At 57.2% G+C, this 18,434-nt stretch overlaps 3 protein-coding genes across 3 annotated transcripts; all 3 read left to right on the top strand.

Moving 5' to 3' along the window:
* Positions 1–1,097: 1,097 nt before the first annotated feature.
* On the top strand, positions 1,098–10,404 carry P4HB (prolyl 4-hydroxylase subunit beta). Its single transcript, XM_075440960.1, has 11 exons — positions 1,098–1,316; positions 1,532–1,738; positions 2,477–2,610; positions 2,830–2,967; positions 5,808–5,912; positions 6,188–6,313; positions 6,754–6,954; positions 7,626–7,746; positions 7,974–8,155; positions 8,601–8,687; positions 9,333–10,404. The coding sequence occupies exons 1-11, from the start codon at positions 1,145–1,147 to the stop codon at positions 9,420–9,422; spliced, it is 1,563 nt and encodes a 520-aa protein (XP_075297075.1). The 5' UTR covers positions 1,098–1,144; the 3' UTR covers positions 9,423–10,404.
* Positions 10,405–12,848: 2,444 nt separating this feature from the next.
* On the top strand, positions 12,849–15,041 carry PPP1R27 (protein phosphatase 1 regulatory subunit 27). Its single transcript, XM_075440915.1, has 3 exons — positions 12,849–13,331; positions 14,417–14,567; positions 14,736–15,041. Exons 1-3 carry the CDS (start codon positions 13,145–13,147, stop codon positions 14,857–14,859), a joined length of 462 nt encoding a protein of 153 aa, XP_075297030.1. The 5' UTR covers positions 12,849–13,144; the 3' UTR covers positions 14,860–15,041.
* A 141-nt stretch (positions 15,042–15,182) lies between these two features.
* MCRIP1 (MAPK regulated corepressor interacting protein 1) lies at positions 15,183–17,279 on the top strand. Its single transcript, XM_075440775.1, has 5 exons — positions 15,183–15,234; positions 15,322–15,365; positions 15,435–15,553; positions 15,644–15,742; positions 15,855–17,279. The coding sequence occupies exons 2-5, from the start codon at positions 15,358–15,360 to the stop codon at positions 15,917–15,919; spliced, it is 291 nt and encodes a 96-aa protein (XP_075296890.1). The 5' UTR covers positions 15,183–15,234; positions 15,322–15,357; the 3' UTR covers positions 15,920–17,279.
* Positions 17,280–18,434: the final 1,155 nt, after the last annotated feature.

The following is an 18,434-nucleotide window of genomic DNA, read 5'->3' as shown; positions in this document are numbered from 1 at the left end:
AGGTGTGGATGTGGTGACACCCTACCCCAGCCCCGAGCATGACACCAGCGGGGATGATCTGCCACCACGGCAGGCAGGGCCCTCTGCGGCCTTCCCTTCGGCAGACACTGCAGTGCGGGCACGGTGAAGGGATGGAAAGAAAACACGAGAACTGTGCTCCATTCGCGGGGTGCCGGAAGGCAGGCACGAGGGCGCTGCATGCGGCAGTGGCGCGACGCCCGGCCAGCACCAAAAACGAACACAAGGGAGCAGCGGCACCTGCAATGTATCAGTGAGCGCTGGCAGCCTCGCGGGAGCTGCTGGGCCCACGCACCCCGGCCCCGCTGCCTCTGCCGACGTGCGGCCCTGTGGCAAGGCAGCGCGCTGCCTCAAGCCCCGGTCCCACGGGCAGCAGGGGACGGCTGCGGGGGTGCTGGGGCAGGGCCCCTCGGGAGAACCGGACGGCTCTGGGGTGGCCGAGCACCAGGGCGGGCCCCGCTGCGGCAGCCCGACCCGCCCGTGCGGTGCAGCCGCGAGCAGCGGCCGTGGGCACGCGCTGCTCTGCCCCATGTGGTGCCGCCATCCGGCATCGCACCGCGCTCCCGCTGGGCCCCAGCAAGGCGGCGGCGGCTCCCGCGGCGGCGGCTCCCGGGGCCGCCGGGGCCGCCCCTCCCGGTCCTCGCGCGCCCCGCCGCGTCACGTGCCCCGCGCCGGAAGCGGCCCTTTCCCTTCCGGTCGGGTCAGAGGGCGGTGGACGCGGCCCAGTCAGAATCCACCACGCGCGCCTCGCCGCGCGCACGCGCAGTGCCCGTCCGCCGGGGCCGCCCGAGTGCCACGTTCGAGGGCAGGCGGCCGCGCGAGGCGGCGGCGCTGACCAATCGCGAGGGACGCAGCGGGTCAAGGGGCCAATGGCGACCCGCGGGAGGGGCGGCGAGGCCAGCGGCCAACCCGCGGTCGCGAGCGGGGGGGGCGGGCCCGGCCCGCCGGCGAATCGGCGCCTCGCGGCGGCCCGGGCGGCGGGCCGAGCCAATGGCGGGCGGGCGGCGGCGGCGGCGCGGCGCGGCCAATGGGGCGCGGCGGCGGCCGGGGAGGGCGGGTTTATAAGCGGAGGCGGCGCCGCGCCGCGCGCCCGGCCTGTCCTATCCCGTCTGCCGCCATCAGCGCCATGGCGGGGCTGCGCGCGATCGTGGCGCTGCTCTGCCTCGTGCTGCTGCCGCCGCCAGCGCGCGCCGGCGGTCCCGACGCGGCCGAGGAGGAGGAGGACGGCGTCCTCGTGCTGCGCGCGGCCTCCTTCGAGCAGGCGCTGGCGGCCCACCGCTTCCTGCTCGTCGAGTTCTGTGAGCGCGGGGCGGGGGGGCCGGGAGCGGCGCCGGGATGGGGCCGGGAGGGCCGAGGGGCTGGGAGCGGGGCGGGGTGATCCGCGGCGTGACCGGGCCCCGGGGGGCGGCGGCGGGCGGGGCCGGAGGCGCGGGGCCGGGGCCGGGCTGTGCTGTGCGGGGGGGGGGTCGGCCGGGCGCGGCCCCCGGCGCTGACACCCCGTCCCGTCCCGCAGACGCCCCGTGGTGCGGGCACTGTAAGGCGCTGGCCCCCGAGTACGCGAAGGCGGCGGCGCGGCTGCGGGCCGAGGGCTCGGAGATCCGGCTGGCCAAGGTGGACGCCACGGAGGAGTCGGAGCTGGCGCAGCAGTTCGGCGTGCGCGGGTACCCCACCATCAAGTTCTTCCGCAACGGCGACCGGGCTGCTCCCCGGGAGTACACAGGTGAGCCGGGCCTGGCCCCGTGCCCGGGGCAGCGACGTGGCCGCCCGTCCTCGCTCCCGGCCCGCGCTGGCACGGCTGGACAAGGTCCATGGCGCTGGCGGCTGCACTCCGGGGCCGAGGGTACGCCTGCCCTTGGCAGCCCTGCTTGCCTCGAGCGGGGGAAGCCCCTAACGCGAGCGGGGGCAGGCGGAGCTGGCTCTGTGCAGGGAAGCAGAGTGGTCCAGGCTTTGTTTGTTGCTGGGCTTGGCGTCGCTCGAGCAATGTAGCACCCAGAAGTGAGCGAACGCTTGGGCGGCTGGGTAAAGGGGCAAGCACGAGGTGTGAGAGAGGTGCAAGGAAGACCAAGACAAGCAGAATTCGGCTAAACCAGGCGCCACTGCGCTGGATGCTGAAGGTAGCACGCAGAATACTGGTTAGTGAAAGGGAAAGGTGATACATTTGCCTAAAAAAATGAGGATCTTAAAGGAATGTTGTAATGCTGGTTAAAGTTTAAGAGCATGCTTGGGCTGGAAGCAAGAGAAGAATGGACTCCTGGGAGCCCCTTGTACCCTGACTTAATAATTAGAGATTAGCTTAATTATGCTGGAGTAAAAGGAATAGAGTTGTGCAAACAGTATCTTCATTCTTTCTGACCTCTCAGCTGGCTGCTGAGCCGTCTGTCTCAAAGCTTAGGGGTTTTGTGTTCTTAAACTTAGGCAAGGCAAAAGGTGAATCAGTGTTCTTGTCTTTCTGGTGTAGCTGGCAGAGAAGCAGATGATATTGTCAGCTGGCTGAAGAAGCGCACTGGCCCGGCTGCAACCACCCTGACAGACGCTGCTGCAGCAGAGACATTAGTGGATTCCGGTGAAGTGGTTGTGATTGGTTTCTTTAAGGTAGAGTTTGTGCTTCTGTTTGAGAAGCTCTTGTGTATGTCTAGGACCTTCCCTGCTTTCTGCCCTACGGGGACCTGACAGCTGGGGAAGGCTCTCCATAAGTTGTGCAATGCTTGCTGTCCTGCCTTACTTGATCTTCCAGTTCTCTGGCTGGGGAGGCCTGGGATGTTTGTGCTTCAGTGTGGTGTGTCCCACGAACCACCTTTCCTTATTCACCAGGATTTGACATCAGAGGCTGCAAAGGAGTTCTTGTTGGCGGCAGAAGCTGTGGATGACATTCCTTTTGGGATTTCCTCTAGTGATGATGTCTTCACCAAGTACCAGCTTAGCAAGGACGGTGTGGTCCTCTTCAAGAAGGTACTGGTTGTTGCAAAGCACGAGCACTGCTCTTGAGTCTTCTGCCTCTTCTGTTCTCCAGTTGGTCAGGTTCAAGTGAGGGCGGCCCTGGATGAAATGGCACAAGACCCTGTGCTGTTGGTCTGGCTGTTTCCAAGCCTTGGAGCGTGACGGGGGAGGAGAGCAGCCCCTGCAGCCCCTTTGTGGGGTGGCAGAGCCCTGGGGCCCTTCGCAGGGCACACCTGGCAGCGGAGGGGCCTGCAGTCAGCAGCCTTGTTGGTCTACCGGCCCAGTGCTGTCCTCCCAAAGCTGTTGGGCTTTGGGGCCAAGCTGTTGCTTATTTCTCAAGTATCTGGCTGCTGTGCTGTAATGGTCAGCACAAGCTTTAAAATACTCATGGCTGTAACTAGTGAGGCCTCCCGTGCCCCTCCCTGAACTTTGAAGGTCTTAGAATGGTGGCAGAGTCCTTGGTGGCGTTGCCGTGATGCTCTGTGCGAGTGTGTCCTGGCGAAGTCGCTTTAAATGCGCTCAGTGTTGGCTCTGCTGCAGTCAGTAGATGTCTGCGTCTGGGAGCTGCTCTGCCTCGTGCTGGGTTCTGCGCCATAGTGATTGCAGCGAAGTTCCTAAGAGGATTTGCAGTTCTAGCTGATGAGGCTGGGGCAGCTGGATTATGGGCAGAGGGATGGTGGCCATCTACGGAAGCAGGAATAAATTACTGATGCCTTTTACCATGAAAATGTGAGTCACTGGGATGAAATTCTAGGTTTGGCAAGTAGAGGCTCCTTAGACTGGGTGGTACTGCACACGGGGGTGCTGTGAGGCAGGACGGAAAGCTGCTTGGGATCAGACTTCCTAAATCTGTAATCTAATCGGTCGTTGCTCTGCACAATTTGATCTAAGACAGGCTAACGAGTTGAATGAATTCTTACCTCATTCTTGCCTTGTTCAGCTAAAATAGCATTTGTTGTTCCACTACACCTCTGAAATTGTAGTGATTTTTATGGCACTAGATGCTTGTGGACTTAAATTCTCAGTAAGAGGTCCCTCAGATCACTGTGTGACCAAATTATCTGGCTAACGAGTTCGAAATGCTAGAGTTTTGCAGCTAGAAAAGTTGGGGTGGGTGAAGGGAGCAGTATTTTGTTCTTGGCTGACGTACTGCCTGTATCTTGTTCTCACATGTATAGATTTCTATTCCTTCTGTACGCTCTGTTCATGGCTAATGCTAGGCTGAAACCGCTGTTTGCAGGGCTTTTCACAGCTGCTGTTCATGTCCTTTGGCAAATGCTGAGCTCCAGAACTGACCATCTCTTTGGGGCTGTGGGGAGCACCAGCACTGGGCTCTGTGCAGGGCAATGTTTGAGGTTGCTTTGAAGTGGCTGGGTTACAGCTGGGGCTTCCAGCACTGACAAGTTATTACCCTGGGTTTTATTTAGTTACCTGCACATTTCCTCATGTTTAGCTCGCTGTAGAATGGACTTGAGTTGATTTAATCTGATGTACTAGCTGCTAACCCTTAAGTTCTCTGAGCTCTGTTAAGGTTTCTTCCACTCCTGAAGAACTGGGGCAATGGCAGGACCAGTCTTTAACAGTAAAGGAACTTTCAAGCTCTGTTCCATAAGTGTAGTCTACCTGGGTACATCTGGAATGAAAAGCAATTCTGCACCTGGCAGTGTGTGTGAGGTGTTAGGAGTGGGAGGAAGCTTGGTCTGAAAGGCTGTGCGTGAGCTGCTGGAGGGCTGGGATGCTGCAGGAGTGCTCTGTTCGTTGTGGAAGAAAGAAGGTGAGATGCCTTTCAGCTGTGAACATTGTCTCCCTGTTCCTGTGCGATGTCATGGTAGTGCTGTGAGAGCTCTCAAATATGCCCACCCCAAACCAAGATGGAAATGGGCACCAGTGGTAACCGAATACCAGGGTGTAAGAACCAGGTGGTTTGTTTTACCAACAGTTGTGGGTTTGGACTTTGGCTCAGCTTCCTGCAGTTAGTTGGGTCTAAACTGAGAGTTTGACTTTGAAGTATTTACAAAGTCCATTTCCAATGTTAAGCTTTTGCTCAGCCTTTCAGCTGAGACTAGCGTGTTTCCTCTAACAGAAGGCTATCTGAGTCTACTCTTGCTTCTGCTGGTGACTTGAGCATTGCCCTGCTGTGGGGCTGCTGTGTTGTCCTGCACATCCTCTCTTTAGCCTTGGCAGTCTTCTACAGCTGTTCCCTTTCCAGGCTGCCCAAGAGGGTTCTGAGAGCCCTGGTCAGGGATACAGGTGATATCCTAATAAAAAGGGATCTGGCACCACTGGTGCGATGTGTGTGATGAGCATATGCTGTGGTCTCTAACAACACAGACTGAAACAACCCACAGAGCTGTGTAAATTACTATTTACTTGCAGTGCAGTGGGCCTTGCTGTCAGACTCCTTTCATAGCGCTGTCTGGTTAAAGTGTGTGTGTCTGCTCCGATGTTGCTAATTCCTGCAGAGCAGAAAGCTGCCCATGCTCTGGTAGCTTCTCACTGGTCTGTCTAATGCCTGCTGCAAAGCGGCTGCTAAAAGTCCTTCTTGGTGATCTGTTTCACATATTGCTTTGTGATCATCCAGAAGAATGCCAAGATCTAAGCGGACTGTCCTGCTGCAGCTCACCACTTGCTGCAGGGCATGACTGAAGGCTTTGCTGGCCAGGAAGGTGAACACCTTGATCCAGATTCTATGTGAACATGTGGTGACCTTGTTGAGAGACCGAAGTCTGCTCTCAGCAAGTGCAGCTGAGGTCCATTGCGGCAGTGACTCTGGCATGAATGCATCTTATTTCTCGACGGAGACTTGTGTGGCATATGGAAGTGTTCTAACGCAAGAATATCTGGTTTTGCAGTTTGATGAAGGCCGTAACAACTTTGAAGGGGACCTCACAAAAGACGATTTGCTGAACTTCATCAAGTCTAACGCATTGCCTCTGGTCATAGAGTTCACTGAACAGGTAGGTCTTCAGAGACTTGGTAAGGCCCCTTCCTGTAGCTACTGTATGAGTATAACAAATTGTAGGTTGTGTGGTCGTGTTTTGTCTTGGAGCTGACGCTAGTTTGGGGTTATGGAGAAGTGTGGAGAACACACAGGAAAGGAGGCACAAGCTTGCTGCTCAAAGCAGTCCTGTAGTACTGGAGGCTTCTGTGCTCTAGTCAGAATGGCAGCGCCAAGCTCATCTTGGCACTGATTTACCTCTTCCAAAAATAAAGTTTATATTCTACTCCTCAGACTGCTCCTAAAATCTTTGGAGGAGAGATCAAGACTCATATTCTGCTGTTCCTACCAAAAAGCGTCTCTGACTATCAAGAGAAACTGGACAACTTCAAGAGCGCAGCTGGAAACTTCAAAGGGAAGGTGAGATGGATCTCTTGGATTATGAATTAAGTGGCCACCACCTGCAGAGAAGTTTAGTGCTGTCTGTCTATATCCACTTAGTAGCTGTGGAGGAGGACTTGAAGCTAGCTCTCTCTCTCTGCCTGTGTCTCTCGATAATAGGTGACTGAGTCACTTACTGGCTTGCCCAACTGTTGAAGGAATAGCAGTTAACTCCTGACTTTCCTTCTTGCGGATGTAAATCTGACTCTGCCTTAATCACCACCAGTGCCAGGTCTGTGCGCATGCTGCTTGAACTGTTGCGGCTCCAGCATCTGTGCTCCGATGGGGTGCCCTCCTGGTGGGCCTGGAGAAGGAAGAGGGGCTGGTTCAGCTGCTGCTTGTGCAAGTGTGTGTGTAAAGTGTCGATAGCCCAGAGGTACTCGTCTTCACCATACTGCCTTTGACTTTTTCCTCCAAAGATCCTGTTCATCTTCATAGACAGTGACCACAGTGACAACCAGAGGATTTTGGAGTTTTTTGGCCTAAAGAAAGAAGAATGTCCAGCTGTACGTCTGATCACACTGGAGGAAGAAATGACCAAATACAAACCTGAATCAGATGACCTCACAGCAGACAAGATCAAAGAGTTCTGTAATAAGTTCCTGGAGGGCAAGATCAAGGTAATGAAGATAAATGCTGCTGGTGTTAAACCTACTGGCTAAGCAAGAGTAAGAAGTGCTCCCTGTGAGAATTTGCATGAGTTGTCTGGAGAAAATCCTTCCAACTAACGTACAGAGTATCTAGTGGGCTTTGTGGTGAGAAATGAAAGACAAAACTACTGGGGCATGAAGACTGTAGGAAAGCAAGCTATGTGCTGGCACCCAAGTGCAGGTGGAGCCTGCTCTTTCTGCTGCTTATGGTAACGGTGCTGTTTACCCAGTTGCTCTTTCTGCCAACAATCTGTGGAAGGTGTGAACTTGTGTGGCACAGTTTAAAGAGCTCTTGGCTCTGATCTGCTGGAGGTAGCTATGCGCACCTTACTCCAGTAGTGACTGTTTAGCTAAACACAGCCCTGTGGGAATGATGCTGTCAGCAATATTGTTTCCTCCCTGCAGAGCTCAACTGCAGTTCTCTCTGCGCAAGAGCACCTGCTATTCCCGCTTGTTCTGGGTGGGAAGGAGACTTTCTGTAAGCAGGGGAGGAAGTGACTGATTCATCTGATTGCTCACTGCCTATGACTGAGGCACTGAGAGGGGTGGTTAAACTTGGGTTTTCTGGGATATGTGACTGCTGGTATGTTCCAAGCAGCTGTGCAGTAAACCATAGCTTTGAATTTCACTGCTTATTCTAGCCCCACCTGATGAGTCAAGATCTTCCTGATGACTGGGATAAGCAGCCTGTCAAAGTTCTAGTTGGGAAAAACTTTGAAGAAGTTGCCTTTGATGAGAATAAGAATGTCTTTGTAGAGTTCTGTGAGTACCTTTTAACAGCTGATTCCCAGTAGCTGGCATGAAAGGAGTGCCATAGTATTGCATGACCAGGACTGGGGAGAAAGCATCTTGCAGAATCGAAGCCACAGAGGGAGAGCCTCGGTTGAAAAGATGTGTGGGCTTGGTCTGGCATGGGAACCTGAGGGGGGAGCGGTGGTGGTGGTGACTTGTTTGGTTGCTGGTGCTAGCTATGTTTTTGTGATGAACAGATGCCCCCTGGTGTGGTCACTGCAAGCAGCTGGCTCCGATCTGGGACAAGCTGGGAGAGACCTACAGGGACCATGAGAACATTGTCATTGCCAAGATGGATTCGACAGCCAATGAAGTAGAGGCAGTGAAAATCCACAGCTTCCCCACACTCAAGTTCTTCCCTGCAGGCTCTGGCAGAAACGTAAGAGGGCAGCTGACCTTTACACAGATCGTATAACGAGGGAGCACTAGAATGTGTAGTTGCCTGCTTGAGTTCTGCTTTGGACAAGGCCTTTGGGAGGGCTCTCCATTCTGTAGGGATGGAACACATCAAGTCTACAGGACATCTGAGACCCTCTGTGGGGGGCTGGGCTGTAGGAAGGAGTTTAGTGGGGGTGGGAAGTGGGAATGGGGAAAAGGGGGAGCATAGCAGAGGACGGTGTGCTCATCTGCAGGCTATTCTTTCCTCGCAGTGATCTCTGAAGTCTAGTGGCTGAGCTGTTTTCCTTCGTCTCATATGGGTGAAGGTGAATTTTTAAATTCCCTTTTGTTTGGCATGTTAACTGTTGCTCAGAAAGAATTCTCCTCTCCAGGGCTGTGGTTCTGTGGGTGCCCGTAACCATTATCTTGATGTTTTTCCCGTGTAGGTAATTGACTATAATGGGGAGAGGACGCTAGAAGGCTTCAAAAAATTTCTGGAGAGCGGAGGTCAGGATGGGGCAGCAGCTGATGATGTGAGTAACATTAACACAGGACTCTGGGCGTTCAGAATATGGAGCGTGGGTCGGATCTGGTGCTGTGCTTGAATCCTCAGTCCTAAACAAGATCCTGCGTTGTTACGTGGCAGGAAAGGATGTTGTTGGTGAACAAAAGTGCCCATGTCATAAAATGTGACCTGTTCAGTTGCAGCCTGGCTGGCCGTTGGCCTGTAATGGACTCCTTCTATTGAGAATGCTTCAGCTGGGTGTGAAGTGTTCTTGGGAGGCTTAAACACAAATGCATGGATACTGTTGATTTTGTAACCTCTAAATTTGCACAAGCTGTCTCTGGTTGTTGTACAAACTGCTGGAGTGCTCAGAGGGCTTGTTCTTTATTGAGAACTCCTGCTCAGCACCTGGAACTTGAGCAGCATGATGAACACTACATACACAGTATATCTAGTTGAAAGCTCCTCCCCTGCAAGGTACAGGTGCAGGTACTGCCTTGCAGGGGTTTCTGATCCTTAATGTCCCAAATTCAGAGCTCTTGGTAGTAGTCTCTGGATGTTTTGTTAACATGGCAGCAGAGTATAGCGAACAGACTAGAGATGTAGTTCTGTGCTTGGTTTTGGGTCTGCTTAATGTGCCAGAGACCAGCAGCTGTTTTTGTAACCTGTACAGGATCTGGAGGACCTGGAGACAGATGAAGAAACAGACCTTGAGGAAGATGATGATGATGATGAGCAGAAAATCCAAAAGGATGAATTGTAAAGAGAAGACTGATCTACATCACCCAAAAAATCACACACTAAATTGGCTGCTGTTATGCAGCCCAGCAAGTCAGAAACCCATTAAGATTTAAAGCAGAAGGTGAATGACTGGAAATCCAGGGATTGGCTTTGAAAGTAACACTTTGCCCTCGCTTGTCTCTACACTTGACTTTCTTTTCTTTCTTTTCGCTTTTGAGAAGGGATCTGTCACTAGGTAGCCAGTCCAGCCAGCTGGGCTCATTTTTTTAAATTGTGATGTACTTTTTTTTGTACACAGCTTTTGTTTGAAGTATTCTGTTCTCCTGGGTAGGTGCAGATTGTGAAGCGGTAGAGTGAGTTCAATGGCCCAACATTCTGGAGCCTTGCCACTAACATCTTCCAAGAAAGCTGCTTTTCCTTTTTCTTTGAAAACTAAAGCCCATAGTTGGTTTCTGCACCTGGCAGGGTCCTTAATGGTCTCAGCTGTTTTTCCCTGTAATTGGCCTTCAGTGTATGTAGGGGAAGAGGCCGATGCTGATGGCATTGTCCTGGTGGAAGGTGTATATGAAGGTACTTCTCTTCGTGCTGGCTAGATGTTTCCTTCCCCCTCTGCTTCAAGACACTTGGAGATGACTATTCCAAACACCTGGAAGGGTGGAATACTGTGTGCACTGGCTGTGGCGGGCTCTGGGGGTGGAGGTGGTCGCTGGCTCACCAGCTTAGATGAGACCTAGCTGTGTTGCCATCCTTTTGATCAAATGCAAGACTTATTGCAATCACTTCCCATGCATTATTTTGAATGGGTTGACCAGGCAGGTGGGTGGTGTGGGAGGGCCTGATAAAATAGATAAAAACAGACATCTGCAATTACTGGGGTTTGGGGAGGAACTTGAATGGGGGAGTGCCTCAAAGGCCTGAGCTGCATCAGGCTGGTTCTTAGCATTCCACTACAGCAACATTGGAATGGAATTTGTTGGCCAAATAAAGTTGAGATTTTAATACTATTATGTCTGTCTGTCTTTACTGGAATACAGAATGAATATATTTGAACCTGACCTGAAAGAGAATCAGAGTTCTAGGGTGATTCTCAAGGGACTCTGCCAAAACAGTGTGTGTTTGTTGGCTTTCTCAAACTTTCACTAAATACCATATTTCTGAGAGAAACTACTTTCTGAATGCTTGTGGTTTTGCAGGTGGCTTCTGGTAGCTTAACCTGAAGAAACTTGTATTGCATAATCTATAAAGGAAAAAACTTCCAAGATGACCATGTCATGTCCAGATTAAGTCAGCCTGTGCAGGCACACAACTGACAGCTCAGTTCTCAGTGGATGCTGGCTTGGGCTCTGAGAAGAAGCAGCTCTGCCAGCTGGCTTGAGGCGAGAGGACCTTGTTGCTCTTGAGCAGTTAACCAAGGAATTTGCCGACGGGAAGACCTGGGGCTGCTGGTACCTCTGCTAGTCAGGCTCACATGATCCAGTGAGCTACACTGCTATTTCCAAACCAGTCACTTGCTGCCGAAAATATTTTTGTAAGCAAATATGCTATAAATGTCACAGGGGAGGGCATGGTGGAGCTAGAGGGCAACCTGGGAGGCTACTGGTGCCTGTCACCGTGTGTGGGTGTGCTGGGGTGGCAGAACAGAAGCCCTGTGCAGCACTTGTCCGCAGCTCCCTGGGAACAAGGACCCTGGTGCAGTGGCACCAGGCACAGCAGCGCTGGGGCTGAATGGGCGGTCGCGGGCTGTGGGATGAGGGAATGGTGTTTGCCACTGCCTCTCCTGTCAGGAGTCACAGAGCCACGGAATGGTTTGGGTGGGAAGGGGCCTTTAAGAGCCATCCAGTCCGACCCCCCCTGCAGTGAGCAGCAACATCTGCAACCAGACCAGTGGTTGACTGTTACCTGTGGTTATGTGGGGAAGGGTCTCTGAAGATGCCTCCCTCCAGGGCCGTGACCTTGTGTATCTGAAGGCAGCCCAGGGACTTGTCTTGGTGTAGCAGCAATCACCGTGGCCCAGCAGAGCAGGCAGTGTCAGCGGCTGCTGCTTCTAAGTAAGAAAGCAACTTTGTGTTTTGGGGTGGGGAGGAAGAGAGCACTGCTAGTAGGAAGCTCCACTGGAAGACTCGGCTCAAAAAGGTCCATTTTGTGGAGCCAAAGTGTAAACAAGGCTGAGCTCTGCAGTTTCTCCTCTGTTTATGGCCTGAGACCTGCCTTGCTCGGATCAGAGGAGGGGGGGCTTTTCTCATACACCAAGGCTGTGCCTGGTAGAGCAGGACTCTGTTGGAGTCATCTTGTGTACACAGCTAATTGCTGTTCCAAGAAAGCAGGCTAAAAGCGTCCTGTCGCACGGTGTTCTGTCTGATGTACCACTGAGCAGAGATGCTCAGTAGAAAGATCAATGTGTTTGCCAGAAGATGAACGGGTGCAGCAGGCCGTTCTCGGGTGCGTGTCTGATGGGAGCTGTCGGCCTCACTGCTGGCAGGGGCTCAGGACAAGGGGCAGAATGATCTCTGTCACCCCTAATGCAGGGCAGGGATTTCTCCTGATACTGCAGGGCAGTTCATTGCCCTGCGTAGACAATCCCCATCAGCATGAAGCAGAGCCAGATATGGTCATGTATCTGAAATGACCAAACTTTGATGGGGAAAAGGATGGAGGAGCAGTTGTTGCTTGAATGCCTGATAGATCTGAAAGATTCCTCTGTGGCAAATGGTCCATTCTGGGCCTCTGACAGCTACTGCTGGAGAGTAACGAATGCAGGAATTGTCTGGTGGTGGTGCTGTTCTTCAGCTATTCTTCTGAGGCTGTTCTGTAGAAGCGTGCCCTTACGCAGCAGCTGGTTCTGAGTTTGAAGGACAACGCTGAACATCGTGGACTGGCGTTGAGGGCTTCTGGCTCTGCATCAGGAGCACCAGCAGCACCTCTGTCCTCACACGGGCATTGATGATGTCCAACATGCTGGTGGTGCTCGCCATGCTTAGCTGTACGTTGTCATGCAGTCGTGCCAGGCAGCACAGCTCATTCTGCTCCTTTCAAGTTGTATGATGCAACCACAGGAGAGTGACTTAGCTCTGCATGTATTTGGCACCACAGCTCTGACACGCCTGCATTGCACTGCCTGGTCGCTACGTGAGCAGCCGGTTCCCCTCGCCTGGTGACCGTGCTTGTGTCTTTTCCCTGGCATGCATGCGTGCGTGAGTGAGGGCTTCCTGCTGGCCAGTTCTGTTTGCAGGCCCTTGGGCTTCTCTGAAGGGCTGCCCATGCAAAAGCAAGAGTAGATCTGCCCGCTTGGATGGGCACACCAACCAACAGGTGGGTCGTAAGATGAGACACCAACCTCTGCCCAGAAGTGGGAGGCTGCGGGCCTGGACGGCTCAGTTACAAAGTGTCATGGCAAATAGCATGAGCTGCATGTCCTCAAAATAGCCCGCGGGAGCCTATATAACACCAAGGCCCTGGAGAACCATCAGTCCCGGGCCAAGGGCGGGCGGGCGAGCTGTGTGCGCCCAGTGCCGGGCAGCATGGGAGTGTAGCAAGGGGACCCGGGCACAGGCACAGACACGGGCACGCAGGGAGTGCCATCACACCTGCGCAGCGAGGAGGGATCCAACCGGCAGAAGAGCAGAAAGGAGCACTTCGAGGGCAGCAAGTGGTAGGGCCGAGCACTGAGCAACTCCGGCTGCCCCTACAGCCCTCCACGCCTCTGCTCGACCTCTTCCTCTGTGGTGCCTGAAGGCCAAGATCAGCATGAAGGACTATTACTCAGTCTCAATGCCCCGGTACAGTCGGTACGTCCAGAGACTGAGAGCCTCACGCACCGTGCGCTTCCCCAACGATGTCGTCTTTCAGGACCACATCAGGCAGGGGGACCTGGAGCAGGTGGGCAGGTTCATACGTGCCAGGAAGGTGACGCTGGACACCATCTACCCTTCTGGTGAGTGCTGCCGGGGCTGGCGGAGCTGCAGTCTGCGCAGCAGCACGGCTCAGCGTGCAGCCAGACAAGCATGTGGGCCACCTTCGGCAGGGCGGCAGGTTGGCATCGAGCCGATTTTCCTCCCTAGTGAGGAGCAGGGCCCCCAGCATTGCCAAGCAGGGCCCAAGAGAGCCCCGTGCCAGCGCCCAAACACCTCCCCACCACAGTGTGGCCAGTGCACACTGTGGGGTGCGGGGACGCTTACCCCTGGGCCCCTTCAAGGCATCACCGTGTACCCGCAGCGTGGTGGGACCTAGGAAAGGAGCGGTGAGCAAAGGCTGGTCTGTGGAGCTCTGGATGGGACAGTGGGGCTCCTGCCTTCCGCCTCGGTTTGGGGAAAGAGCAGGGAGAAACAAGGCTCCACGTTTTGTTCCTGGCTCTGTCCGTTTCTGACACACACTGCTCTCTCTCTTGCACAGCTGGATCTGTGGACTTGCGGCATTTCTGTTTGTGGGGGAGGCATTGTGCTGTGTTTGTGCCCAACCTCACCAGCAACTGTTTATGGAATGCCTTGATCCGCACTGGCTGGTGCAGAGCCCAGATTTGTCCCTTTCTTGTGCTTGGCTTCAGCTCCTGCTGTCACATGGCCACGGAGACAGGGTCTCAAATGACCCCGGGCTTCCTCCTATCCATGCTGATTGCTTCATTACTTGCTATGTAAGGAGCTTCCAAAACTTGGGACAGAGCAGGACATCGGAGACACTTCTCCTCGTGTCCCCACGTGAGTCCTGGCGAGGACTCGGGGCTGACCGGGAGCTCTGCAGGAGAGGGCAGCTCCTCCTTGGTTTATCTGTCCTGCCTGGCCCAGCAGGGAGGTGGGTGCTATGCCATCTTAGAGAGGGTATTTATGCTGCAGAAGGGGAACAGAAACATGCGGCATCTCCTTTTGCTTCTTCAGTCTTTGTTTCTTTCCCCAAACTCGTCTCCCTAACAATGAGGGTTTGCTGGAACCCCTCTTTCCTGGGCTGTGGACAACTTGCACTTGTAAGCTCAGCGTTTTAGAGACTCCTCGCCCAGTCCAGGGCTAACAAATCCTGTCCTTCCAGGCATGGCAGCCCTCCACGAAGCTGTTCTTACCGGAAACCTGGACTGTGTCAAGCTGCTGGTTAAATATGGTGCTGACATCCACCAGAAGGACGAGAACGGGTGGACACCCCTGCACATGGCCTGCAGCGACGGCTACGCTGACATAGCCAGGTGAGCAGCACCTCGCCCGGGCTGCGGCAGGACGCCGCTGCCTTGCAGAGCTCCGGGGCTGCTCCTCGGAGGGCGCCCGGTGCCGGCGGCACACGCGGGGCTGCCCCGGGGGCCGGGAAGGGCTGCCCGCGGCCACGGGCCCGGCCGCTCAGCTTCCATCTCCCCCAGGTACCTCCTCTCCCTCGGCGCCAGCCTGGAGGCCACCACCGACGCCGGGGAGAAGCCCTCGGACCTCATCGACCCCGAGTACACGGACCTGGTGGAGCTCTTCCGAGCCACCACGATGGGCTGAGGCGGCGCGCGGCGAGGAGCAGGCCCCGGGACCTGCGGGGCCGGGCCGGGCGGCGGGGCTGCGCCGGGCCCGAGGGCTGGGGCCGGGCCCGGGCTGGGCCTGGGCCGGCGGACGGGCAGGGCCGCTCGGTACCGCGTCTCGGGAACACTTTGTACTTTTCCAATAAAGCATCTCGGACACCGCCTGCGCCGCTCCCTGCGCCGGGGCCGGGCCGGGAACCGGGAGCCGGGAGCGGAGGCCGGGCGGGCGGCAGGCGGGGCCGCGGCGGGGGCGGGGTCAGCCCGGGCCGGCAGTGCGCGGGGGCGGGGCCGCGCCTGCGCGCTGCGGCGCTTCCGTCGCGGCCCGAGGGCGAGCGGAGGCGGGAGCCGGGCCCAGGTGAGGGGCGCGCGTTGCCATGGCGACGGGCGGGGGGCGGCCCGCGGCCTAGCCCCGGCCTGGCCGCCCCCTCCTTTCTCCCCGCAGCCGCGCCGAGCCGAGCCGCGCCGCGCCGACGACGCCATGGCCAGGTGAGCGCCGCCCGGCCCCGGGCCGAGCCGCGGCCCCGGGCCCGGCTCAGCCCCGCGCTTGGCTTTCAGCTCCCCCGTGTCCCGCGTGGTCTACAACGGCAAGCGGAGCGGCGGGCCGCGCTCCCCCGGCGCCGGCAGCGAGATCTTCACGCCGGCCCACGAGGAGAACGTGCGCTTCATCTACGAGGGTGAGCGGGGCGGGGGGCTAGGGGCCGGGGCGCGGCGGGGCCGGGCGCGGGCGGCCCTGAGGCCAGCGGCCCCTCCGCCTGTCCCCGCAGCCTGGCAATGCGTGGAGCGCGACCTGCGCAGCCAGATGGGCTCCGAGCGCGGCCTGGTCGAGGAGTACGTGGAGAAGATGCCGAACCCCAGCCTCAAAGGTGAGCGGAGGGGGGGGCAGCGCCGGCGGGGGGCGACCCGGGGGGCTGCGCTGGACGGGAGAGCCCCGCAGTGCGGCCTCCGCTGCCAGAGCCTCTCCTGTCCGCCCTGCAGCGTTCAAACCTGTCGACCTGGGTGACCTGAAGAGGAGGAACACACAGGACGCCAAGAAGTCCTAAGGCGGGTGCTCCGGGCGGATCGGCCGGTCTCCTAAGGTCCTCAAGCAGATTTAATTTGAGATTTTGTGTTGATTTCCTCCTCTGGTCTGTGCTCCCAAAAGCCTCCGGGAGAGCCTGTCAGCTTCGGCTCTGAAGCTGCCTGAAATCGAAGATGCTCAGGGGCTCGCTGAGGGTGCCCAGAGCCTGTTGCAAAGGATTCCAGCCCCCCGCTCATAGCTTCCTCTGGCCTCAAGCTGTCCTTCCCCACTTCGTGCTGGGCTCGTAGATCTCCCATTCTCCTCCCGTCTCTGCCCCTGGTGCGCTGAGTACCTGGGCGCCCTGGTGCCTGGCAGGGCGGAGCAGAGCGGCTGTGCCGTCGGTACAGGCAGCGCTGGTTCTCCGCTCCCTCCTGTGCACCAAGGATCCACGGCTGCTGGGCGGTCCCGGTGGGAGGAGGAAAGAGAGCCCGTTCTGTCCACGTGCCTCGGGACAGGCCAGCAGCCCTAGCTTGACACGCTTCGTGCAGCTGGCTGCTGGGCAGGTCACGCTCTGGCTGTCCCCTACTCCCTGCTGTGCGCTTAGTTTGTACCTGGGCTCCAAGTGCTTGGGCCTTGTCAGCGCTGCCCAAGTTCGGGGGTTGTAGCTGAGGCCGGGTTTTCCTTGTGCTTGGGCCGGGTCCCTGTGGTGCTGGAGGTGGGGCTGGAGGTGGGGCTGCTCCTCTCTCCTGGGGTCTCGGCACCGGCCCAGCCCCAGGTGCCCGAGCAGTGCTCGGAGGGGGGCTCTGGGCTGCATTCAGCCCCACCCCGCTGCCTCGGTGCTCCGGCAGCTCCGCAGGAGGTGGCAGCCACGGGGGGGCGGCTGGCGCTGGCGGTGGGGAGAAGCTCGTTGGCGTCCTCGCCTGCACAGCGCTGGGCTGTTTTGTACTAACACCATTTTCCAGATGTGCACCCTCGGAAGAGATCTGGCCTCCACAGCTGGCAGAACTGTCACTGGGAGGGGGGGGCTGCTGTAGCTGGTGTAACTTACCCGGGGGGGCTGTCTTGGGACCCCCACTCCTGGCAAGGCTAGGGTGGTTTCTGCATCATCGTCTCTGAGCGAGGGAGAACGACTTGTGCCATCCTCACCGTGCTGGCCGCGGCTCTGTGCCCCCATGAGACCGTGGGGAGTGGTGGGAGCAGCGCCCTGCCCGCCTGTGCTCCGAGCCGGTGGGGATAGGGCTGCGGGGACTCTACCTGGCACAGGTGGGCTTCGGGAGGGGCACGGGAGGAGTTGTGGCTGCCATTACCTTTCCTTTCTTGAGTCATTGAGCTGTACCGTTCCCTTTTTTTTTCTGTTGTCTGTCACTTGAGGAGTGTTGTAAATAAAAGCTGGTGTCCTTTTGGCTCTGCCTCTGCGTGCCGCTGCCCGCCACAGCCTCTGCTCTGCCGCTGCCGGCGCAGGGCCGCTGCCTCGGCCGTTCACCGCGGTGGTTGTGCCCGGCCGTGCAGCAGCGAGTGGGACGGTGCTGGTGGGCTGTGCCCGGAGAAGGCTGCCTCAGCTGGGGGGTGTTCCCTGCCCGTCCCCCCCTTGGGTCCTTGGCTGCCCGTGCGCCTGCAGCCTTTCTGGGGCAGGGCCCTTGTTCTTCCCTTTTTTAGACTTCCAAAACGTTCCTGTTTTGTAGCTGAAGCCATGTTTTCCATTTTAGACCTCAGCGCTGGTAATAAAGGCCAGGGCTTTCCTTGCCTTTTCGGGTCTGACCAAGTCCTAAGGAGAAGTATCGCAGAGACCAGAAGCTGCCTGTTATTTTTTTCTTTTTTTCCAGAAGGGATCTTGCCCTTGCACTTGCTCTGGGCAGTTAATTTCGCCGCACACGTGTGCAGCCTGGCAGTGCCTGCCGGTAGCACAATGCCCTGGTGCTCTGGCAGCTCTCCTGCCAGCCGGCATCCTCGGAGCTGTCGCTGGACCAAAGATTTAAATGCTGAGACTATTAATACACTCGTATCCTCTTCCTTCCCCTGCTTTGGTGGCATTTAAACTATACTTAGCATTGCTAGAATTTCTCTTGAAGTGCATCTCTTAACACTTAGCCACGACCCTGTTTACCTCCCATCACCAAAACATTCCCAGGACGCGCACGCGCCGGGGCACGCTGCCCGGTTCTGGCACTGTGGGACGGCGCCTCGGCCCCTCCTGCTGCCGCTTCTGCCGGAGCAGCCCCTGGCCCCGCGCCCTCGCCCCGGCGCTGCCAGCCCCCAGCCCCTCTGGCAGCAGGCGCAGGAGGGTGACGGTCGCTGCGATCTCTGCGGGATGGGCCCGGGGAGTGCCCTGTGTCTGTGGAGCCGGGCGGCTCTGCCCCGGCTGGGAGCGCCGAGCGTGTGCTGGGTCTGTGCGTCCCGAGGGGGTGGGAAGGGGCTGCGCTGGAGGCAGCGACCCGCAGCCTGCTGCCTGGGAGCCCTGTACCCCGCAGAGCATGGTGCCGAGGGGAGCGGGACGGGGCTGCCCAAACACGCCGGGCGCTGGCTGCACGGTGCCGGCACAGCCGGGCTGCAGTGGTGCC

The sequence above is a fragment of the Opisthocomus hoazin genome, chromosome 21 (assembly GCF_030867145.1).
Source record: "Opisthocomus hoazin isolate bOpiHoa1 chromosome 21, bOpiHoa1.hap1, whole genome shotgun sequence".
Lineage (NCBI taxonomy): Eukaryota > Metazoa > Chordata > Aves > Opisthocomiformes > Opisthocomidae > Opisthocomus > Opisthocomus hoazin.
Note: the sequence above shows the minus strand (reverse complement) of the source record. Positions and strands in the feature narration are given on the sequence as shown.